The following is a 25,552-nucleotide window of genomic DNA, read 5'->3' as shown; positions in this document are numbered from 1 at the left end:
GTAACGCTTTAAAATAAACTACATCTTGCACAAACCATCTTACTTCACCTTCATATCAGCTCTGTGAGCCAGGTAATTTTACAATTAAAGAGACAACGCAGGGGTATATGGAAAAATCTTTGTGAACTTCTTCTCAATTTTGTTGTGAACCTAAAACTGCTCTAAAAAGTAAGTGTATTAGGAAGAAACAAAAACCACTAAAAAAATCCAAAAGAAACAAAGCTCAGAAAGCTTATGTGATACGTTTAACTGCACGAAGCTGATAAATGGCAAAGCTGGCTAAGACCCTAGATCTTCTCCACTCCCAGCTCCTTCCATGCCACTGATGAGCAGTTATTTCCACCTGGGAAAATTCAACTTTTTAAGGGAAAAGTCACCTTTGACTTGTAGTGGAAAAGTTAATGCAGAAACAGGAGTGCTAGCATTGCTTACTTGTGCTGAATTCCGCCCACGCCTGCAGCCGCAGGTGCAGTCCATCTCCAGCCACGTACTGCAGCCCACGGCTGGAGGAAGGCACAAGCCTGACCTCTGCTGGAAGGCAGATCTCTGTGCAGCCTCCAGGGGTTTTCACCTGGAGCGAGGATGGAGTTATGGAAATATCCATGGGCATACCTCCTTCTTTGGGCTCTCTGGTAATTAAAAATAACACACACAACAATTATTTCTCATCGCTGAAAACCACATGATGAAAGAAACAAAAACGGCCAACGATCTCTCTGTTCTTCTTCAGTAAAGGCCCTAAAGTTAACTATCCCAGAAAAATAATAGTGAGCCAATCATTAAAAAAAAAAGTCTATACTAGGTTTAGACCAGGTCAGAGAGCACTTTATACTATTACTGTAACATGCAAGTTCTGGGATAGATACTTTATGCTTGCTTCTTTTTTATGGTAATGATGCACTTTAAAATGTGCACTTTTTCCAATGGTAATAATTGTGAGTCCAGTCCCAGCTCTGTCTTCTATCCTAAAGCTTCCTCCACCTGCTCCAGCCTGGACCTTCCTGGGGTTGCTCCTAGAGCCACTCTGTCTGCACAGCCTGCCATTCCATTTCCTCATATCCCCAATTCCCTCCCACAAGTCTCCCCAATTTCAGTTTCTTCAAACAAGCACAGTCTAACACTGGCCTGTCAAATGTCATGCACTTGTTCTTTGAAATATTTTTGGGAAGAGATTTCAACAAGGCAGCATAAGACAGTGGCTTATTGATCTTTGCATCCCTTGACCATAGCATGGTTTGTATATTCATTCATTTACTCATTCATTCAAACCATCTTTTGTGAGTTCTATAATGTGCCAGGTACTGGGAATATAACAATTAACAATATATTTTCTCTGCCTTCCCCTCCCGCAAATAGGGGACAGGTAAGTAAACAGGAATGCTCAAGGGATCAGTGGAAACTACATTGTACTTATTCCTGACAAATCCAGGTTACTATGGAAGCACATGGAGGGGGTTAGTGACTGTCATCAAATGAGCACTAATTTAATGATATTTGAATAATGAATGAATGAGTGAGTGAAATACTCCTGCTCCTGAGACCAGCATTACAATGTTTTACTTTCAGTAAATTCAAGCACTGTTATTGGATATACAGGATTTTGATAAGGAGATCAGATTACATTAAATAAAAGGTTCAGGAGAAAACGTTTTCTTGTCAACATTAAGAATAAAAAAAAAAAAGTACAAAAATCTAGTGAGTATGAATACTAGGCATAAAAGGACTTATTAATCCAGTTCACTACAAACACAAATCACTCAGTGTAGACAATAAAGAATAACACACAGTCCCCATCCACAAAAATATAAAGGGGGATTAAACACATAGAGAAATTATTCTCATATGAAGCTGAAATATGCTTAACACTGTAACAGAGGACTCCCTCTTAAAAGCAGACAGCATGTGCAGGCCATCCACTTTGTGTCACCTAATTTCAGAATGCGCGTTATCTACATAGTGTCATTTAAATTCAGAGGTCAAACCCTGAGTTCAGGTATGAATCTTGGTTAGGCCTCTTAATTGCCTTAGAAAATCTTAAGACTACCTTCTGGCTAGCTCCTTCTCAAAGTATAGGGATCTGCACTTAATTGGCAACATAGAATATCAAAAAACCCAAATATTTTCCCAGGTCAAAAGTCTGATTTTAAGAAATTACATTTAAGAAATAATAATCCTCACATGGCTGGTGTGGCTCAATGGTTGAGCATCAACCCATGAACCAGGAGGTCATGATTTGATTCCTAGCCAAGGCACATGCCTGGGTTGCAGCCTGATCCCTAATAGGGGACATGCAGAGGGCAGCGGATCAATGGTTCTCTCTCATCATTGATGTTTCTGTCCCTCCCTCTCTCTGAAATCAATAAAAACATATTTTAAAAATCCTCTAAAGCAGAGGTCAGAAAACTTTTTATATAAAAGCCAGATCGTAAATATTTCAGGTTTTACAGGCCATATATGGCCTCTGTTGCATATTCTACTTTGTGTTTTTCTTTTTTAACAACCATTTTAAAAATATAAAAGACATTCTCTGCTCACAGGCTATACCAAAACAGGCTGCAGGTTAGATTTGGCTCATGGGCCATAGTTTGACAATCACTCTAAAGACACACAATTTGTCCACTTTGCTACTTCAGTGATTTTCAAACTTCCAGTTGGCACTTAGAAGTGCTTCAAGGGATACTACTGGGTTCCTAAGCCCCCACTCCCACCCCATCTCTGGTTTACCACTCTTCCCCTATCTTCCCTGAAAAAATCAGCCAATTACACAAGGCCAAGTAAGAAAGGCATCTATGCAAGGATGGGAGAACCACAGTGGCCTGGAGTGTGTCTGAGAAATCCAGCAGGGTGAGGGGGGCATGCACCATACAGCCTGAGAGCTAAGGAGGCCACTCAGCAGGGATGTCAGATCCAAAGAGGGGTGAGGCGGAAATCTGGGGGTTGAGGGCAGCTCAGCATGGGGTTTCAGAGCCTATCTTAGTCAGCTCAAGCAACTATAACAAAACTAGTAGCCCACTGCGCGATACTGCACAGTAGGCCACCCTCTGCTTCCGCAGGAGCTGGTGGGAACGGCAGCGCATCGCCGGGAGCTGCGCTGCTTCCACGGGAGCTGGGAGAGACCCGCGCCGATTCTGCGGGAGGTGGGAGGGACCTGCACTGCTTCCGCGGGAGGCAGGCCCGCCATCTCCTCTCCGGACCTGCGCTCGGCCACGGAGGCTGCGGGCTGGCCCCCCTGTCCCTGTCCACTCCGGCTCCGGGGGGCCGGCCTGAGCCGGGCATGGCGACGAAGCAAGGATTCTGCCAGGCCACTCACGCTGCCTGCTCTCAGCAGCCGCCCCCCCCCCCCCCACCCCCGGGACTGGGGGACTCTGACAGGGCTGAGGACTGGGCACCGCCATCTTTGTGACAGAGTGACAGTTAATTTGCATATCACCCTTTTATTAGATAGGATACCACATATTGGATGGCTTAAACAACAGGCATTTATTTCTCATAGTTCTGGAGGCTGGGAAGTCCAAGACCAAGGTGCCAGCAAATTTGCTCCTTATTGAGGGCCCTCTTTCTGGCTTGCAGATGGCCGCTTCCCCCTGTAAACTCAGATGGCTGAAAGAGAAGCTTTGGTGCCCCTTCTTATAAAAGCCTGACTCTTATCGTGGTGGCTTCACCCTTAAGTTATGATTTCATCTAAACTTAAGTATCTACCAAAGGCCCCACTCCTGATGCCATCACACTGGGAGTTAGGGTTTCAACACAGGAATTTTGACGGGACATAAACATTCAGTCCAAGCAGCCTAAGCAGGTGAGGACTGTCAACACTGGGTGCTGGAGACGAAAGCGGCAAAGGGTGACAGCAAAATATTAGTTATTTGCTGATATATATTCAATATATATCATAAGGAAAATGAAAGCCAGGATTGTCCCTATGGGAGGACAGAGTTACAAAGAGGAAAGGGAGAAAATCAGAATGGATCCTATGGTGGTAGACTAGAATTGGAAATGTCAGTGTGAAGTCATGGTGTTCAATGTATATAAACAGATACAGTAATAAATGTAGATGTCCATGTATGTATGTGCATATATGATATACACATTCATACACACATACAAAACATCACATATATGTCACACACACACACACACACACACACACACACACTCTCAGTTCTGTTCACTAGTGGGTTTTGGAGAAGTGACACCCAATAGTAATGAGCACACTCTGTGCCCAGATCTTGTTTTCTGAAGACCATTTTCCACTTAAAAACAAATGAACAAAACAGGATTCCTTGGAAAAATAACTACATGTAAGGCTGGAATGAGAAAAACATGAGATGAGCCTGGAACATCTTGCTGTGCAACAAAGAAGAAATTAAAAAATGATAGGGATATGTCAAAAAAGACATAGAATCAGGCCAGTGTGCTCAGTGGTTGAGAGTCAAGTCGACCCATGAACCAGAAGGTCACGGTTCAATTCCAGGTCAGGGCACATATCCAGATTATGGACTCCATCCCCCGTGGGGGGCGAGCAGGAGGTAGCTGACCAATGATTCTCTCTCATCATTGATGTTTCTGTCTCTCCTTCTCCCTTCCTCACTCTGAAATCAATTAAAAAAAAAAACAAACACATAAAAATACATTAAAAGAAGACACAGAAATAATTTTGAAGGGACCACCACTGGTGACATCTGGCGTAATTTGATTTAAAAAGTAGCCCACTGAAAAAAAACTATGGGTCCATACTGATGTAAATAAATGAAACAAACAAACAAAAAAAGTAAAGTCTGATGAGACCAGGGCATTTACATTAGTATCAAAGGATCTCTCCAGTAACACTTACTAATTTTGAAGAGAAAAAGAGTCACTTTATGGTGGAGAAGTCTGGCAGACACCACTTTAAGTACGCAAGGTTAATGTGAAATTTAATTGAACTGAACCAATCAAAATCACGCACCATCCGATAGGTTGTAATGAGAACACAGAATCATCTCTATGATATTACTGCCAAAGATGTATAACCTGAACCTAATTTTGAGGAAACATGAGACAAACCGGAAATGAAAGGATATTCTACAAAATAACTGGGCTGTAATCTTCAAAAGTGTCAGGATCATGAAAGTCAAGGAAAACTGAACAACTATTCCTTCCAAGGTAAATCTGGCAATGAATGAACTGGATTCCTGTGCTACCACAGATATTATGTCGACAACAGGCAAAACTTGAATGAGGTTTGAGTATAAGACAGTAACCTATTTCCCAATTTTGAGGGTTGCCTGGTGGTTATGTAGGAAAATGTGCTTACTTTTAGAAAATTCACAGTAACATATTCAAGTGTGACAGCAACTTATCTCAAGTTTGCCATCAATCCAAAACAAAGTTTTTGAAACTCTAATTGTTAGCACTTTTTATAACTTGAGGCTTTCTTCACTATCCACTTGTCACATTTTGCTTGAAACTATCCAGTAAGTTCATATCTTGCCCTGAGTACCAGCTAATGTCTCTTCAATGGTGTATAAGACCCAGTGACATACTAGAGCCAGGTGTAAAAGTTGCAGGCATTTTGCAAACCAGTTGACCTCACTTTGGCAGCTTCTGACATCATCCATAGCGAAAGTACACCACAGAAATCAGTAAATGCCGCAAATCTGGGAGGTTTTTGTTTGGTTGGTTGCTTTGTTTTCCTGGAGTGCAGGTTGCTAAATACTCACTAGCACACCACTTATTGTATGACCCTTTATTATGTGTTCCACCAGCCCACCCACATCTCTATGAACTAAGCACCCCTTCATACTCAGAGGAAAACAGTCTTCTACCAGGTATCCTATAGTTCCAAACCATAGTTCTTTCAGTTTATTACTCAAATCTTGCTTTGGCCTTTGGAATAACAATCTGTCATTTTTCCCCCCCTTATCCCTTTTTCTGTTTTATTTTTTTTCCAGGTGCTTATCTGTATTCAATATAATGTATATTTTGTTTATTTTGTGTGTGTTTTTTCTGCCTAATTCTCATCCACTGCCACCATTAGACTGTAAATTCAATGAGAATAAATATTTTTGTCTTTGCTCTTATTACTGTTCACAGCTGTATACTCATACTTAGAATCTGAAGTTTTGGCACTAGAATAGGAATTCAGTAAATATATGTGGATTGAATAAATGAATGGCTTAGGTTTATCCCAGGAATGCTAAGATAGCTTGACATAAATAGATTTTTCTAATGCAATTCACAGATGTAAAGATTAAAGCAAAAAATATGATCATCACAATACACGCAGAAATAATTACAGATAATATAATATCTATTCATGATTAAAAGCCTTAAACTAGGCCCTGGCCGGATTGTTTGGCAATTCTCATAAAGTAAAGCTCAGTTGGTTAGAGAAACGTCCTGATACAAGGTTGTGGTTTCAATCCCTGGTCAGGGAACATACAAGAGTCAATTATTGAATGCATAAATAAATGGAACAACAAGCTGATGTCTCTTAAAAAAATCAATAAATTAAAACACACACACACCCTTAAACTAGGAAAAGAACTATGCAATCTACCAAACAGGTTAGCCCAAAATCAACTTCATCTTACTTAAAGATTAAATACTACAAGCATTTTTTTTAAGATTAGGAACAAGAATAAAATTCAATCATATCATGTACATTAACTGTAAAATATGTAGACTAAAAATTCCAATTAACATGTAGAAATTGTCAGAATGAATTTTAAAAAAACTGCACCCAGTAGACTATAAAAATTTTATATATAAAGAGACAGATTGAGAGTAAAAGTGTAAAAAAGGACATACCATGCAAACAGTATAGTCAACTGATTTCTGAAAAGACACTGAGTTATCTCAATGGGAAAATGACAGTCTTTTTAACTAATGGTGATAAAACAACTGGATATCCTTACAGGAAAAAAAAAAAAAAAAAAAAAAGAATTTGACCCGTGCCTCACTCCAAACACAAAAATGAATTTACCATATTCACAGATCTAAATGTAAAAGTTTAAACTATGTTAACTCCTAAAAAATAAACATAGGAAAATACATCTTTACAAACCTGAGGTAGACAAGGATTTCTTAAGATACAAAAACACTAACCATTAAGGAAAAATGCAATAAACTGGATTTCATTATAATTAAAAATTTCTGTTCATCAAAAAACACTATTAAGAAAATGAAAAGGTAAGTTACACACTGAGAGAAACTATTTAGATACTCACAAGGCATAAATGAAAAAAAGCGTTTTTCCAGACTATATAAAGAACTTTTCAAATTCAACAATAAGAGAAACAACCTGATTTTTTAATGCCAAAACATTATAAGATACCTTACAAAGGAACATATATGAATAACCAAAGAACAAATAAAAGGTACTCAACATTATTAATCAAAAAAATGCAAATTAAAATGACAATGATTTACCACTTTATATCACGAGAATGACAACAATCAAAACGCCTTACAACACTAAATGCAGATGAGAATGTGAAGCAATTGGAATTCTCTCTTTTTTTTTTTTCTGGTGAGAGTGTAAAATGGTACAACTACTTCGGAGGTTGTTTGGCAATTCTCATAAAGCCCACATCTGCCCTATGACCCATCAGTTCCACTCTTAGGTAATTACCTATGAGAAATGAAAATGCATGTCCACAAAAAGACTTATACAACAACGTGTGGCAGCTTTATTCATAATAAGCCAACTCTAGAACAGAGGTGGGAAATGACGGCCTAAGGGCCGTATAAGGCCTGAGAAGTCATTTGGTCTGGCCCTGCCAAGGCATTAGGGGTGAGTTAATTAAATGTTTGACCAACTATAACAGGGAACATACAACTGATGTTTCAGTTGGTAATTTTTGTATGGTCCACAAATGATGTTTTAAGTATCCAAATGGCCCTGGGCAGAAAAAAAAGGTTCCCTACCCTGCTCTAAAACACACAAAATATCCAGCAACAGAGAATGAATAAATGAACTGTCATATGTTCATTCAGTGGAAAACTACTCAGCAGCAAAAAAGAACTGGATTACTTATGTATGCGATGGCAGGAATGAAACATGAATCTCGGAAACACTGTTGAAGGAAAGTGGCCAGAAACAACAAAAAAGTGAGAAATGGCAAAACCAATCTTTGTTGAAAGAAATCAGAACACTGGTTGCTTTTAGAGTAGAGGGAGTTGATTCGTGATAAAGCTCAACAGTCAAAGACCAGGGGGACGAACCAGCAGTCCCGCAGTTAGGTTTCTGAACTTGCTTATTAAACAAGGGAGAGTAATCCAGGACAACCCCGAAGGAAGCAGGGAAGTGTTTTGTTTTGTGTAAGGTTTGGGTCCCTACTGACCCTACAAAGTGAAATGGAATTGGAGATACTTATCTGATTTGAGAGACAGAAAGAAGAGAAGTAAATATCCCCATTTTATAATTGAAAAAAAAATCAGACTAAATAATTCTACCTTTGTGAAGAAGCTAGGATTTGAATTCAGTTCTCCTGACAAGTCCAAAACTGCCACACAGACACCTGGCTGATTTAAGGAAAAGAGATAAAGCTAAGCATCCATCTACCTCACAGTGGCGCTGTGCAATAATTTTTTTTAGCATTTTAATATCTAATTTGCTGTATTTGAAACAGTGGGCACAGGAGAAATGATCACGTACTACGAAACAAAAAAAAAAAGGAGGGGAGAACACTTTCCTAACAGTTTCGTATTTGTGTAGCGGGGGGAAAAACAAGTTAAACGGTTTGCAGACTTCTCAGTGGAACTCGTACTATGAATAAAAGAATGAACTGTAGTAAGCATACCACCGTTGTTAGTCACTCACTAAGCACACGTTTTAAACTACTGTATCCGTTTCTCTGCATACAACAGTTTGGGCAGGGAAAAAACAACGACTTTATTTACAAAACAGGAACTGATCCTACAATGAAGATCCTTTAAAGAGGCAGACAAGGCATTTTTTGGCACCGTTTCCTTGGAAACGCCGGGCACTGCCGACGATGTTTGACATCGGTGCTCCTCAAACGTGACCGTGCATCTGAACCCTGGGAGCACGTTAAATGCAAGTTCTGATTCAGCAGGTCTGCTGTGGGGCTGAGACTGCATTTCTTAGACGCTCCCAGGTGATGCCGAGATCGTAGGGGGGGGTGCAGGGCGGCTATAGGAGAGGGAGCACTCTACTCTGAGTAATCAAGAGAGCTCTAAGCAACGGGAAAGAAGAAATTCAAAAATTCATCCACCCCGGAGAGGCGGAGACTTGCCGGGTAGCAAAAAAGCGAGCTAGGCACGGTGCCCAGGAGCCCACACTCCCACCCCTGGCCTTACCCCACGATCAGCAGCGCGCTCTGCAGCCGTCTCCGCACCTCCAGGAACACGCGCGTCTCTGCCGGCGGGGCCATGGCGGGCGCCCAGACGGAGGTCCCAGCCAACCCGCCGCCGGGGCCAGGAGCGCCTCTGCACGTGCGGCTCAAACACAGGCAGCATCGGCGGCGGCCGCGGCACGGGATTCCGGGATCCGCTCGCTAGGCTGAAACAGCCAGCCCACAGCGCCACCTGCCGGGCGGAGAGTGCGCTGCCTAGACTCTAGAGGACTCCATGTGGGGGGCGTGAGCATTTTAAGAGCAGGTTTGGGGTCTGAGCGTTGTGAAGGTGGGTGGGTGAGCCAAATTGTCCTCCCACTCTGCTTCTTATGGGTGTGACCTGATGCGTTAGTCTCCTTGGAAATGACCTTAAAAATCAGACGGGGCGTACATTCCTTTGGCTAGCGTGGATAGGGATGAGCCTGGAAGAGAGGGAGCTGATGGAGGGAGGCAATACAGGCAGGCACAGTCCCCTGGAGGCCCAAGAGCAGATGCTTTACCCCAAATACACTGTATTTTGTTTTTGTGTTTTGTTTTTATGGACTATGATCTCATTTTTATGATCTGTGGGCTGAAGGTCCTTCAGTAGCTCTCCTCTATCTGAAGCTACAGATGTCCAGGATTGATGTGACATTGCTTCTCAAGTTAGACAAAATTGCTCCAAGTTGTAAACGTGTAAGAAGTTTTCTGTTCCCTATGCAGAATAGAGTGTATTAAAACCAGTAACATGGATCACAGGATTAATCATTCCCATAAGCTTTGAAAAAAGGAAGATGAGAATAATTTCATGTGTACATTTTCACTATTCACTTTTGTGGAAGTAAAAACTGACTCAGAGAAGTCCTAATCTTATTACTATCAGAGGATTATTTTGGAAAGTTTCACACAGTAAAGAAAAGGATCTAGTATATTGTAAATACTTATAGTGGGAAATACTAAAATATAAGTCCATGGAAGCATTATAAGAATTCTTTAAAAGCAGGAGGCTGTTTTTTAAAAACAGAAAAGTGAATGTTTGTATACAGAAAATCATATGTTTATTGATGTTCTACTTTATCATTTCAAAGTCATAATTACCACACACCAAACATTCATCTAGACATTTTCTGAGTATATAATAAACCTCTATCTTAGAGACACTAGTTTAAGACAATATTTCTAAAATTAGTATTTGAGCCCTAGCTGGTTTGGCTAAGTGGATAGAGTGTCAGCCTGGTTGGGATGTGTGCAGGAGGCAACCAATCAATATGTCTCTCCCTTCCACTCTTTCTAAAAATCAATAGAAAATTATTCTTGGGTGAGGATTAACTAAAATTGGTATTTGAAGTTTTAAAAGTTTATCATGTTGCTTCACAAATTCCTGTATCCATCACAATGATTCAACAACACAGAATTAACTTTACTACTATTCCATCTCAGATAATGGTGATGAAGGGTGATGATTTCAACTCATATCTTCTTTAATTCTCAAGGCTAGGCTGTTAAGTGCTTAAATAACATTCTTAGCATAGTATGCTCTTCATAATTGGTTTATTTTTATTTTATTATTTTTTAAAATATGTTTTTATTGATTTCAGAGAGTAAGGGAAAGGGAGAGAGATAGAAACATCAATGATGAGAGTGAATTACTGATTGGTTGCCTCCTGGATGCCCCATACTGGGGATCAAGCCTGCAATCTGGGTATGTGCCCTGACATGGAATCGAACCTGTGACCTTCTGGTTCAAAGGTTGACGCTCAACCACTGAGCCATGCCAGGTGGGGGATTTGATTATTTTTAAAGATTTTTATATCTTTACATTTGTAAAAAAAATATTTATTTTTTTGACCCTATGGTTTAGGGGCTTAATCACAAGGAACAACAACAGCCTGTAATTATTGGAATCGAGTGCAACCCTCCTTGTAATAACTACGTGATTTAGAGAGTTCTAGGTTCAAACAGTCCAAAGCTGATAACTATTGGTCTTTCCTAAGTCTTCTAACCTCTCTGGGCCTCAAGGTCGGCCTAAGAAATACAAAGGTATTATTTAAATTATATTGAAACAATTATTTAAATAATCATTTAAATGATATGTAAAAGCTGTTTTCAACTCCTAGCATCCCTTCAAACTATCAGGATAGGGCTGGCGCTGGCGAGTTAAAAACATCTGCTATAAACCCCTTTGCAGGCCCACTTCCGCAGTTGGTCCGGCCCTAGGCCGCTTCCCTGACACTCCGCTTGAGGGCGCTGTGGTGACAGCTGGCGCCAAGGACGGGGAACGGACCAGGGGGTGGATATAGAGCTCGTCGACGTCGACGCTGGCGTGGGCGTGGGCGCCGGCGCGGTGCACGCTGGGAGCTGTCACTAGGCCCTTCGGCTTTCGGCCTCCGTGTAGCTGCCGCGGTTGCCAGGAGAGCGGCGCTGGCGGGAGCGGCGGAGCCCACAGCAGGTAACCGTGTCCCCGCCCCCATAGCGGTCACGAGGCCGGCCGCTGGCTCTGAGCGGCTTCCTCGGCCTGCCTCGTTCCGGAGTCGCGGGGACATGCCGGGTCAGGCTGCTGTGGCGTCGGGGGTGATGCCGCCCTGGCCCCGCATGAAGCCGCGAAGCCGGGCGGCCGTCCTCTGGTTTCCGGGGAAGCGGGAGCTGCGCGGGACCGGCGGGCTGGGGCGGGGCGGAGGCGCGAGGGCGGCCGGGCGAGGGTGGCCGGGCTGAGGTGGCCGCAGGTGTCTGGAGGCTCATCCCCAGCCTCCGGCGCTGGGGCCGGCAGTGCGTAAGGTTGGAGTGGCGGTCGCACCTGTGCGATGAAGGCGCGCGGGGTAGCCTCTTTGTTGGCGGAATCAAGGCCTCGTGCAGTCTCACTAGTTTGTGGGATCATTTTAATATTGTGACACCAATGAATGCCATCCAGGTGAATGGCCCACGTGAGAGGTTGGAGAGGAGTGCAGAAGTTGATTAGAGGAAGTCAGATTAGTCATAAGGAAGTTGTTAACAATGATTACCTTTGATTCCCAAGGAAGTTGCTGCTTAAACTACAGTTACGAGTTCAGCCTCCTCCATTCTCCTACCCTGAGGGGAAAGGAGTGGCACACAACTATGCATTTTTTAACACTCTTTAGGAGCTACTCTCTCTCTCTTTTTTTAAGAGATTACATTTTTAATATATTTCAGAGGAAGGGAGAGAGAGAGAGAGAGAGAGAGAAACATCAATGAGAGAGAATCTCTGATTGGCTGCCTGCTGCACGTCCCCTATGGGGACCAAGCCCGCAACCCAGGGGTGTGCCCTTGATGGAAATGGAACCTGGGACCCTTCAGTCCGCAGGCCTCCGCTCTATCCGCTGAGCCAAGCCAGCTAGGGCAACTATACTTTTTTAAAGCCACGTAAATTGTGTTTTGACTAATCTTAAACTCTTACAGCTCTATGGAGTTTGAGAAACATAAATATGGGGGAAAATTGACTTGGAGACTAGTTAAAGCAATCAAGACTTTTTTTTTTTTTAAAATATATTTTGTTGATTTTTTACAGAGAGGAAGGAAGAGGGATAGTCAGAAACATCGATGAGAGAGAAACATCGATCAGCTGCCTCCCGCACACCTCCCACTGGTGATGCGCCCGCAACCAAATCACATGCCCCCGACCGGAATCGAACCTGGGACCTTTCAGTCCGCAGGCTGACGCTCTATCCACTGAGCCAAACCGGCTTTGGCAGCAATCAAGACTTTTTAATAATAATTACAAAAAGAGTTAGGAAGATGCCTGATGCATAAGCCTTGAACTATAGGGGAAAAAATCTCTTCTTTTTGTTGTTATTGGCTATCTTCTATGCAGACATAGATCTTAATTTTACTACGAATAACATGTCAGCATTAGGTGCTAAGTAACTCACCACCTGATAAACGACACAATGATTTAGTTGAGCTGACAGAAGTTATAACAGGAGTAAACAAACACCGGTTGTAGTACAAATGCTTTATTTTTAGTGATTACATTCAGCTGCCACCCAGAACGACATAATTCTCCAGTATTGCTAAATAATAGCAAATCTCCAGGTGGACATGATTATTAGGAACTGAAGTCTTGAAAGAAGAATTAAAAATACCCAGGTCAGTGGTCGGCAAACTCATTAGTCAACAGAGTGGCAAACTTGCCGACCACTGATTAATACACAAATGTGATACCACAACCAAAATGTTAAATGTAAATTAAATGTTGTTAATTAAATGTTTAACGATATATATAAAGTCAAAGGAGTCCTATTCACCTAAGTTTTTTGTTCTGCTAACCTGGTATGAGCTCTCTGGGCCTCAGTTTTGTCATCTGTTTAAGGGAATTTCATAAGTTTAGAGTTTTTCAAACTGATGTTTCACCCTGAACACTGTTCTGAATTCAATAATAGGCTTACTGCCCAATAACAGTGTTCCATGGCAAATGATTTGGGAGCATATTGGGTTTAATCAGGAGTTTAACTTTTGATTTGCTTTTAACTGCAGGACTTCTCAAAACCTTTATTACTATTCTTATATGCATGTAAATTCTCAAAGGAATGTTACTGAAGCATTTCCTAAACCTACCAGGACAGAGAGCCTATTTTCTCATAGCCAACCTGTTAACATCTAGAATATAATTACAGCAGGTCCTACCTAGGATAACATTTCCTTCAGTGTAGTTTCCTTGTATCATAGGAACTTGTTTATGTCAGTCAGCTTATGGTAAAATTGGTTTCCTTATGTCATTTCACTTCAGTTTCAAGAACTGACTTATTGTACATAGAATACCAATTTGAAAAGTATAGCACTTGACTTGAGTCCCCTTTCAACTCTAAAATTCCCCACATGGCTTTCATGTTAAGCTTTCTGGAGCATGAAGATCTAGTGGCAACTCACTGGTATAACCAAGACTTATATTTTCCTTAGTAAAATATTAAGGATACACATAGGTTTCTGCGGGCCCAATGCTTTAATTTATAGCAGAAGAGTATCTTCTTTTTCTGGTCTGTTGATGCTTTTCAATACCATAATTATTTCATGTTCTGAATTGGATTTTATAGGCAAGTTATGGTTTTATTAAGAATGGCATTATAAAGTTCCAACAGGTAAATACTTGTTAATCATGGTGTTATTTTTACTATGAATGATTTCCCTCTGTAGTCATGAATTCTTCAACTGTGAAATGTTATAAAAGCCACTTGAAATGTACTTAATAATTGATTACTGAAAATAATTAAAGATTAAAATGTAAATTCTAAGGTGGTTTCTAAATTGCTTACTGTCAGGATCTATATGTTTAATAGAATCTTAAATAATTTTGCAAAATTCTGTCAGGTGTCACTAGCACACAACCAGTGTGGCTACTTCTTTCTGTTCTTTGTTACTTTGCTGGGGATGAGTGCTGTTAATGAACTCCTTTGTTTGGGAGGGAGAACACATTTAATTTTAATAGGTAAGCCTTTATTCAGATAAGTTCTCTCCCTGAAATGAAACTATTATGTAGAAGCATAGAGCTGCTATTTTTTTCTGTTATAGTTAAAATATTTATTGAAATTTTATTATATGAAAATAAGTACTTTTGATTCCCTTTAAAATGTGATTTCCATTTTCTGTTTATTGCATTCACCTCTCCCTCTCCAAGTTACTCAAGCCTGAAACCTCAGTGACTTTTCATTGCATAGGTCAAATATATGGTATCAAATTTATTAAGGGAAAATTTACATATAATAATGTGCACTCATTTTATATGTACATTATATACACACTTATGTAACCACCACCACAATCAAGATTTGAAACATGTCACCACTCAGGCCTGTATTGTTAGGCTTTTGTTCTTTTCTAATGCTCTGTCTCTACATGTCTAAATCATACCTATCAAGTCCTAGCTTAAATGCCACCTTGTATATTGCTTCATTTTGAAATAATTTCCTTTTCCCCTTTTCTATTTACATTTCTTTGAATATCCTTTTCTATCCTTAATGGTGGCTAAACGAATGGCATGCTCATAGTTGGCACTTACACTTATTTGTTTACCCAATGGAAAAGTGTAGTATTTCTCAAACTTTAGCTATTTTGTAAATTTATTTTTATTTTTTTCAATTACAATTACAGTTTACATTCACTATTATTTTGTATTATACATTCAGTATTATTTTGTATTAGTTTAAGGTGTACAACATAGTGGTTAGACAGTCATGTACTTTACAAAGTGTTCCCTGATATTTCAAGTACATACCTGGCACCATAGTTATTATACTATTACTAACTACATTTACTACGCTGTACTTTACACCCCCATTACTGCTTGGTAACTGCCAATCTGTATTTCTCAATCCCTTCACCTTTTCTATCTTTTCCCCCAAACTCTCCATCAGCCTGTTCTCTGTACCTATGAGTCTGTTTCTCTTATGTTTGTTTATGAATATTGTTATTTACATTACATATATAAGTGAGATCATATGGTATCTGTCTTTCTCTGACTGACTTATTTCACTGGGCATAATACCCTCGCAGCCTTGGGCAAACTACGGCCCGCGGGCCGGATCCGGCTGTTCTATCCGGTTCTCTTGCTCTCCCCTCCGCTCCTTTACTTTGAATTTATATTAGTTCACACAAACACTCCATCCATGCTTTTGTTCCGGCCCTCTGGTCCAGTTTAAGAACCCACTGTGGCCCTCGAGTCAAAAAGTTTGCCCACCCCTGATGAGTCTAGGTCCATCCATGCTGTCACAAATAATAAGATTTCATTCTCTTTATGGCCGAGTAATATTCCATTGTATATATGTACTGCTGCTTTTTTATCCATTTGTCTGTTGATGGACACATGGGTTGCTTCTATAGATTGGCTACTATAAATAGCAACAATGCAATGAATATAGGGGTGCATATATTCTTTTGAATTAGTGTTTTGGGTTTCTTCAGATATATACCCAGAAGTGGAATCACTGGGTCATAAGGCAGTTCCATTTATTATTTTTTGAAGAACCTCCCTACTGTTTTCCACAGCAGCTGCACCAGCAGTACGTGAGGGGATTTTCTCCATATCTTCATCAACACTTGTTTGTAGATTTATTGATGATAGCCATTCTGACAGGTGTGAAGTAATATCCATTGTGGTTTTAATTGCCATTTCTCTGATGATTACTGATGTTGAGCATCTTTTCACATCCGTTGGCCATGTGTATGTCCTCTTTGAAGAAATGTCTATTCAGGTCCTCTGCCCATTTTCAAATTGGATTGTTTGTTTTGGGGCTGTTGAGTTGTATGCATTCTTTATAAATTTTGCATATTAATCCCTTATCAGATGTATCATTGGTGAATATCTTCTCCCATTCAAAAAATGTTTTAATTTGATGTTGCCCAATTCATTTTTTTCTTTTGTTCAACCTCCCTAAGGAGATATATCAGAAAAAAATATTACTGAGAGAAATGTCCAAGATTTTACTACCTATGGTTTTTCCTAGGCATTTTATGGTTTGAGTCTTACATTTAAATTTAAGTCTGTAATCCAGCGGTGAGGAACCTTTTTTCTGCCAAGAGCCATTTGGAAATTTATAACATCATTTGCGGGCCATACAACATTATCAACTTAAAAATTAGCTACATTTGGTCAAACATTTAATTAACTCATCCCTAATGCCTTGGTAGGGCCAGACTAAATGATTTCTCTTGTAGATGGTGCAAAAAGGTGGTCTAGTTTCATTTTTGTGCCTATATCAGTCCAGTTTTCCCACCACCATTTATTGAATAGACTATCTTTACCCATTATATGTTCTTGCCTCTTGACAAACATTAATTGGCCATATAGCCATGGGTATATTTTTGGGCTCTCTATTCTGTTACATTGATTTATATGTCTAGTTTTTGTTTATTTGTTTTTATGCCAGGTCATGCTTTTTTATTTCTGTGGCCTTGTCGTATAGTTTGATATCAGGGAGCATGATTCCTTCAACTTCATTCTTCTTTCTCAATATTGCTATGGCTATTTGGAGTCTTTTTTTGTTCCATATGAATTTTTGGATTATTAATCTTGTTCTGTGAAGTACACCATTTTTGGTATTTTGATAGGAATTGAGTTGAATCTATAGGTTGCTTTGAGTAGTATGGACATTTTCACAATGTCTTCCTATCCATGAGCATAGTATATACCTCCATTTATTTGTATCATCACTTTCTTAAGTGTCATAATTTTCCGAGTATTGGTCTTTTACATCCTTGGTTAAATTTATTCCTAGTTATTTTACTTTTATTGCTGATGCAGTTGTAAATGGGATTGTTTTCTTAGATTTCCTTTTACACAGTTCTTTATTGGTGTATAAAAATAAACTGATTTCTGGACATTTATTTTATATCCTACACTTTACTGAATTTATCATTTCCAATAGTTTTTTTGGTGGGCTCTTCAGGATTCTCTATGTAAAATATGTCATCTGCAAATAATGACAGTTTTCCTTTCCAGTTTGAATGCTTTTTATTTCTTCTTGTCACATTGCTGTGGCTATGATTTCCAGTACCATGTTGAATAAGAGGGGTGAAAGTGGACATCCTTGTTTTATTACTGACCTTAAGGGAAATGCTTTTAGTTTTTCCCAATTGAGTATGATATTAGCTGTGGTTTTGTCATATATGTCCTTTAATACATTGAGGTGTGTTCCCTCTATTTCCACTTTGCTATAAGCTTGTATCATATATGGGTGCTGAATTTTGTCAAATGCTTTTTCTGAGTCTGTTGATATGATCAGATGAATTTTATCCTTCATTTTGTTTATGTGGTGTATCACATTAACTGATTTGCAGATATTGTGCCTACCATGCATCCCAGGAATAAATCCCACTTGATCATGGTGTATGATTTTTTAAGATATTGCTAGAATTGATTTGCTAATATTTTTTGAGGATTTTTACATCTATGTTGATCAGGAATATTGGTGTATAATTTTCTTTCTTTGTCATGTCTTTATCTGGTTTTGAAATTAGGATAAGGCAGGCCTCGTAAAATGAGTTTGGAAGTCTTCCCTCCACTTGACTTGTTTGCAATAGTTTGAGGATAAGTGTTCTTCTTTGAATATTTGGTAAAATTTACATGTGAAGCCATCCAGTTGAGGGCTTTCGTTTGTTGGAAGATTTTTTTTTTAATATTTTTTTTATTGATTTTTTACAGAGAGGAAGGAAGAGTGATAGTCAGAAACATCGATGAGAGAGAAACATCGATCAGCTGCCTCTTGCACACCTCCTACTGGGGATGTGCCCGCAACCAAGTTACATGCCCTTGACCGGAATCGAACCTGGGACCTTTCAGTCCGCAGGCTGACGCTCTATCCACTGAGCCAAACCGGTTTTGGCTGTGGGAAGATTTTTTTTATTGCTGCTTCAATTTCATTAGTTATAATTGGTCTGTTCAGATTTTGTTTCTTCTTGATTCAGTTTTGGGAGATTGTATATTTCCAGAAATTTTTCCATTTCTTCCATATTGTCTAATTTGTTGGCCTGTAGTTGTTAGTAATATTTTCTGTATATTTCTGTGGTGCCAGTTGCTACTTTTCTTTCATTTCTGATTTTGTTTATTTGGGTCCCCTCTCTTTTTTATTTGATGAATCTGATTAAAGGTTTTTCAATCTGGTTTATCTCTTCAAAGAACCAGCTCTTGATTTCATTGATCTTTTGTGTTGTTGCTTTTTGTAGACTCTATTTTGTTTATTTCCACTCAGATCTTTATTATTTCCTTCCTTCTACTCACTTTGGGCTTTGTTATTTTTCTAGTTCCTTTTAAGTTTAAAGTTATATTGCTTATTTGAGAGATTTCTTGTTTCTTGAAGTAGGCCTGGAATGCTATGAATTTCCCTTTTACAGATTTGGGGTTATTGTGTTTTCATTTTCATTAGTCTCAGGGTATCTTTTGATTTATTTCTTGATTTCATTGTTTTCTATTCATTGTTTAATAGACATATTATTTAGCCTCCATGTGATTGTGTGTGTGTTTTTTTTTTCTTCTTGTAATTGATTTCTGGTCTCATACCAGGTAAAAAAGATGCTTGATATGATTTCTTTTTTTTTTTTTCTGCATTTGATTTCTTTATTACAAAACATAATTTCATAATGTTAAAAATCAAATAATTATACAAGATTTATAATCAGTAATGGTAGTGCCCTGGCTTACTCTTCAGCATCCCAGTGCCGGCTCACCAGAGGCAACCACTTTCTAATCTTTTATTTATTTATTTATTTTTTTAAATAAATCTTTATTCAGATTATTACAATTATTTCTCCTTTTTCCCCCCATAGCTCCCCTCCACCCATTTTCCACCCCACCTTCTGCCCTTACCTCCCCCCAACTGTCCTCATCCATAGGTGTATGATTTTTGTCCATTCTCTTCATGAACCCCCCATACCCCTTTCCCCCCGAGAATTATCAGTCCACTCCCTTTCTATGCCCCTGATTCTATTATATTTACCAGGTTATTCTGTTCCTCAGGTTTTTAATTCACTTGATTTTTAGGTTCGCTTGTTGATAGATATGTATTTGTTGTTCATAATTTTTCTCTTTACTTTTTTCTTCTTCCTCTTCTTTAAGAATACCTTTCAGCATTTCATATAATACTGGTTTGGTGGTGATGAACTCCTTCAGCTTTTTCTTATCTGTGAAGCTCTTTATCTGCCCTTCAATTCTGAATGATAGCTTTGCTGGGTAGAGTAATCTTGGTTGTAGGTTCTTGCTATTCATCACATTGAAAATTTCTTGCCACTCCCGTCTGGCCTGCATAGTTTCTGTTGAGAAGTCAGCTGATAGTCGTATGGGTGCTCCCTTGTAGGTAATCAACTGCTTTTCTCTTGCTGCTTTTAATATTCTCCCTTTGTCTTTTGCTCTTGGCATTTTAATTATGATGTGTCTTGGTGTGGTCCTCTTTGGATTCCTTTTGTTTGGGGTTCTGTGGGCTTCCTGGACTTGTAAGTCTATTTCTTTCACCAGGTGGGGGAAGTTTTCGGTCATTATTTCTTCAAATAGGTTTTCAGTATCTTGCTTTCTCTCTTCTTCTGGCACCCCCATAATTCTGATGTTGGTACGCTTGAAGTTGTCCCAGAGTCTTCTTACATTATCTTCAACTTTTTGGATTTTTTTTTTGCTTTTTGCTTTTTCGGTTGAGTGTTTTTTGCTTCTTTGTATTTCAATTCTTTGACTTGATTCTTGTGTTCCTATAGTCTGTTGTTGGGTCTCTGTATAATATTTTTTATTTCAGTCAGTGTATGTTTAATTTCTAGTTGGTCCTTATTCATATCTTCGAGGGTCTCGTTATATTTATCGGCCTTTTCTAGGATATTCTTAAAAAGTCTTATCACCGTGGTTTTGAATTCTATATCCAGTCGTTTGTTTTCCTCCATTTCTTTCATTTGTGATCTGATTCTTTGACCCCGCATTTTCATTGATTCCCTGAGTTGGTAAGGTAGATATTTGTGCTAGGTTTCCAATATGGCCCAGTGGGTCTGCTTCCCCAGTTAACCTGAGGTGGACACTCTTTTTTTTTTTAAATATATTTTATTGATTTTTACAGAGAGGAAAGGAGAGGGATAGAGAGTTAGAAACATCGATGAGAGAGAAACACCGATCAGCTGCCTCCTGCACACCTCCTACTGGGGATGTGCCCACAACCAAGTCACGTGCCCCCGACCGGAATCGAACCCGGGACCCTTCAGTCCACAGGCCGACGCTCTATCCACTGAGCCAAACCGATTTCGGCCTGAGGTGGACACTCTTGGTGCACCCCTTTGTGGACTGTGTGTACAGCCTTGTTGTAATTAAGTCTTTATTGTTGTTGGTATCACTGGGAAGAATTGACCTCCGGGCCAGTTGGCTGTAAGGATCAGCTGTGTCTATGCTGGGAGAAGTTCGGTGCTGGAGACAGCCTTATAGGATTAGACTTGCCAAATTGCAATAGGCTCTGTGCTCAGCTTGGATGGGGTGGAGTCTCAGTCTTGGCTTCCTGTCAGCCTTGCCCTTGCGCGCATGTGCGCTTTCAGTCCTCCGCCTTCCCCAGCTCGAGTCTCCGCCTGAGAGTCCAGACTCCCCCCACAAGAGCGTGGGTCCCCAGGGGCTCACCTGGAACTGGGGTTCACTGCAGTCAGAACTGGGGCTCAGTGCCGTCAGGAGCCTCTGACTCCCTTCCACTAGGGAAAGCCTGTGGCAACCTCCGCAGCCTTTGTGCGCACTGGCACGCGCGCGCATGCGCACTTTCAGTCCTCCGCCTTCCCCGGCTCCCGAGTCTCCGCCCGAGAGTCCAGACTCCCCCCACAAGAGCGTGGGTCCCCAGGGGCTCGCCTGGAACTGGGGTTCACTGCAGTCAGAACGGGGGCTCAGTGCAGTCAGGATCCTCTGACTCCCTACCACTAGGGAAAGCCTGTGGCAACCTCCGCAGCCTTTGTGCGCACTGGCCCGCGTGCGCCTTCAGACTTCTGCCTTTCCCAGCTCGAGTCTCCGCCCGAGAGTCCAGACTCCCCCCGTAAGAGCGTGGGTCCCCAGGGGTTCGCCCGGAACTGGGGTTCAGTGCAGTCAGAACTGGGGTTCAGTGCGGTCGGAGGCTTCCTTCCCCCTTCCGCCAGAGAAAGTCAGCCAGGCTCTCAGCCGCCCTTCCTCTCTGCGCGCACAAAGACCCTTTGCCGTACCTCCAATTCTCTGTGAGCTTTTCTCTTTCCTTCTAGTTGTAGAATTTTCACTCAGCCAGCTTTCCTGTGTGCAAATGTGCAAGCTTCAGTTTCCTCATCTGTAAAAGGAGATAACACCAATCTGAGACCCCCTGATATAGTCTGATGAATTTAAATAGAATGAAGGGAGAATAAATTGCTCACTTGCTACATTGTCACTTAGCCTTGTCTTTGGGGCCCATGAAATCATCTCGTATCTGATTGGTAGCCAAAATTTCATGAGATACTGTATTATACAGGGCTTGAAAATTCCTTAGAATTTTATTTGTGAAAGAATTGGGAAACAAAGCCTCAATTCTCAATTAAAAGGTATACTAGAGTTAACTTTAAAAATATGATATGAAGACAAAAAGTTAACATGATTATAATTAAATCGCTTTTTTAAAAAAATGTTTTTAATGTTACTAATCTTACTTTTACAAATAAAACTATCAAATTTTTGTTTTAAAGGGTACATTAACTTTTAAGATAAACCTTTAAATCCAAAAATATCTGACGCCCACTGGGAATCTTTTATATGACAAAGTGATGATTGGATAAAATGTTAATAACATAATGTTTATCTGGCAAAGCTCCAATAAGAATATATGATGTAATAAACTTAATAGGATCTACTATCTCCTTTGCTTCTTCATTTTTTCTTAAGTTTAAGCTATATCTTCATTATTTCCATCCTGCAGAAGACATTTTCAGTCTAATTTCTTATGAGGTAATGAAAAACTCTCTTATGGCCAGAACTTTGTATGAACAGGCAGGTAAATAAATTCCCTACTCTGTAAAATACATCTTATATTTCAATTTGCTGTGGTTATTTACAGGCATATATCTATATTATGAACTTAATGTGTAAATTGTATTAGTTTCTGTTCATGAATAAAGAGTTCAGGTAAGTAGGCCATTTATTTGGTGTTACTCTTTTTGAAAAATAATTTTACCTGAGTGATAGATACTAGGTTTATCAGTACATACAATAATTTGCTATTCAACCAGGAGTCAGAGTGCTGTTTAAGGTTCTGGGATGCAACCTCAATTGGGAAGTAAGAAATTAGTCCTTTGGATGAATAGTCATTATTTTGTAAAAAGTCATCACTCAGCCCTAGCTGGTTTGGCTCAGTGGATAGAATGCCAGCCTGCTAACTAAAGGGTCCCAAGTTCGGATTCCTGTCAAGGGCACATGCCTGGTTGCGGGCTTGTTCCCCAGTAAGGGGCGTGCAGGAGGCAGCCAAGCAATTTATTCTCTCTCATCATTGATGTTTCTATCTCTCCCTCTCCCTTCCTCTCTGAAATCAATAAAAATGTAAAAAATTAAAAAAGTCATCAAACAAGTAGTTTCTTTCCTGTGTCTCTACCATAAAGCAGAAGTTATCATTTAAAAGTGACATCTGACTATAATCAGAAAAACTGTAAAAGCACAGCAGTCCTAGTCCTTTGAAATAAACAGGTAAATAGCTCTGCATTTCCAGCTGCTTTTGATTGTACTGTTACATTATGAAAAAGTACTATAAAACATTAACTGCCTGAAACCTTTAGGGTATGTATTTTGATCAATCCATTTTTCATGGTAGCTAGAACTTTTATATACTACAAATGCCATCACAGTTTGCTGATTATACTTTTTGCTTGTCTGCAGCACAATGCTCTCGACACTGTGGCCTTTCTGTGCACACTTACACATGCCTTACATTGTGTCTTAATTTTAGTTTCCTGGACAGAAGTTTTTCTCCTGAGGGGAAAAAAATAGAACATAGTACTTGCTTTAAAGTTGCTGTCTGTCATTTTGGAAGATAAATGAATGACTTCCATATCACCAGTTCCATAAGTGTTACCACCAGTTAGGAGTTCACCTTTTTCCTGAGTGAGGGGTTCCAAAAACTTTTTTGTGTGTCTGTGTGGCATCCAGCATTTTATTGAAAGGCTATCCTCAAAGTACTGGTACCTAAGTCTACCTGATTCTGTAATTTGAGGCTGCCCATTAGGTTTATGAGTTCTGATAAATAGGACTATTTTTATTATGTCTTCTAAGTTATAGAGGTTGTGGTTGAATAAATGCAAAGATTATTTGAGAATAAACTCTTTAGTTATTGTTGCATAACTGATTATTTCAAAACATGGTGACTTCAAACAACATTAAATATATTTCACAGTTTCTGTCAGAGGGGGTTGGGAGCAGCTTGGTTGTGAGGTTCTGCTTGAGTATTTTATGAGTTTGTCAGATGTCGACCTGGGCTATAGTCATGTAAAACTTTGGGGTTGAAGAAACCCTTTCCAAAGTGACTCGCTTACATGCTGGCAAGGGGTGTGTGTGTGTGTGTGCGTGTGTGTGTGCGTGCAAATTATATGAACATACAGTTCCTCATTTTAAAAAATATAAATGGTAGCATCCTATAAACACCGTTAGGTTCCTTGATTATTTTAGTTTATATACGTTGGGAGCATTTTCTAAATCAATACATAGACTTTATTCATTCTTTTTACCAGCTGCATATATTCTGTTGTCATTTAATGTTTATATCTTGGGATGTGATAAGACACTTGGACAGTCCCCAGATATATCTTTAGAATTGGATAATATTGAATGTTTCTTTCTCTTCAGCCCTCCCCCTACCTTTCATGGCAAAGAAGGGAGGGAAGAGGAGAGCTCATCTATCTTCTATATATATAAAAGCCTAATATGCAGATTGTCCCCTCGGGAGATTGGGAGTTCGATCAATCGATATGACGTGTGCTGACCACTAGGGGGCGGTGTGGAACGAAAGGAGGCCCTGGCCAGCAGCCAGAAAGCCCAGATCGGCCCTGATGGCCAGCCAGGCCTAGGGACCCTACCTGTGCACGAATTTCTGCACCCGGCCTCTAGTCTAATGATAAACAAGTTGGCTCAAAGTATCTTCAGGTAATTACTGTGTTCTGAAATTAGGTTTACTCATTGTTTATAACCATTTAAACAAAACTTTTTAAAATTCAAATGATCTGCTGAACTGTTTCATTTCTTTTTTAAATGTTACCTCTGTACACTATAAATATGAAAACATAAATCTGTATAATTTGATAATTATCTTAGGGCCTAATTTGTCTAAAGAAATCTTTACCTTTTTTTTTTTTTTTTTAAAGAGACACACAGAGACAGAGACATCAGTTTGTTGTTCCACTTATTTATGCATTCATTGGTTGCTTCTTGTATTTGCTCTGACTAGGGATAAAATCTGTAACCTTGGTGTATGGGGATGATGCTCTAATCAACTGAGCTACCCGGTCAGGGCCTATAGCTTTTTTTAACAGCTGTTTTATTTTCATCTTTGAATGAGACAAAACACTGCACTAAGTCATGTTTTATGATAGTTCGGGTTTAGTTTATCTGAATTATATATTTCAAAGAACTGCAACTAAATTGTCAAGTGGACTATAGATCAAGTCAGAAAAGTTACTTATTAAGAGTTCCTAGATGATTATAAATGCCATTTTGACTTGCCTGCATCACTTTATGAAAAAACAAATTAGAATTTTTATTACATATTTATTTATACATTTCATTTAAGTTATTTATATTATTAAATATT

The 25,552-nt window shown here is 39.7% G+C and overlaps 2 protein-coding genes across 2 annotated transcripts in view; one reads left to right on the top strand and one right to left on the bottom strand.

Annotated features, from left to right (window-relative positions):
- UBE3D (ubiquitin protein ligase E3D) overlaps positions 1-9,469 on the bottom strand; it is a 161,204-nt gene extending 151,735 nt beyond the window's left edge. Inside the window, exons 1-2 of the mRNA XM_080664137.1 lie at positions 9,304-9,469; positions 433-629 (exon numbers count right to left, since the gene is read on the bottom strand). Of these exons, the coding sequence (XP_080520263.1) occupies positions 433-629; positions 9,304-9,377 (271 nt within the window). The 5' untranslated portion in view covers positions 9,378-9,469. The remainder of the gene's footprint in view (positions 1-432; positions 630-9,303) is intronic.
- Positions 9,470-11,716: 2,247 nt separating this feature from the next.
- The window catches only part of DOP1A (DOP1 leucine zipper like protein A), a 113,602-nt gene continuing 99,766 nt past the window's right edge, over positions 11,717-25,552 (top strand). The window contains exon 1 of the mRNA XM_080667086.1: positions 11,717-11,766. The gene's annotated coding sequence lies outside the window, so the exon portion shown is untranslated. The remainder of the gene's footprint in view (positions 11,767-25,552) is intronic.

Source organism: Plecotus auritus (assembly GCF_963455305.1).
Source record: "Plecotus auritus genome assembly, chromosome: 4".
NCBI classification, from domain to species: Eukaryota; Metazoa; Chordata; class Mammalia; order Chiroptera; family Vespertilionidae; genus Plecotus; species Plecotus auritus.
Note: the sequence above shows the minus strand (reverse complement) of the source record. Positions and strands in the feature narration are given on the sequence as shown.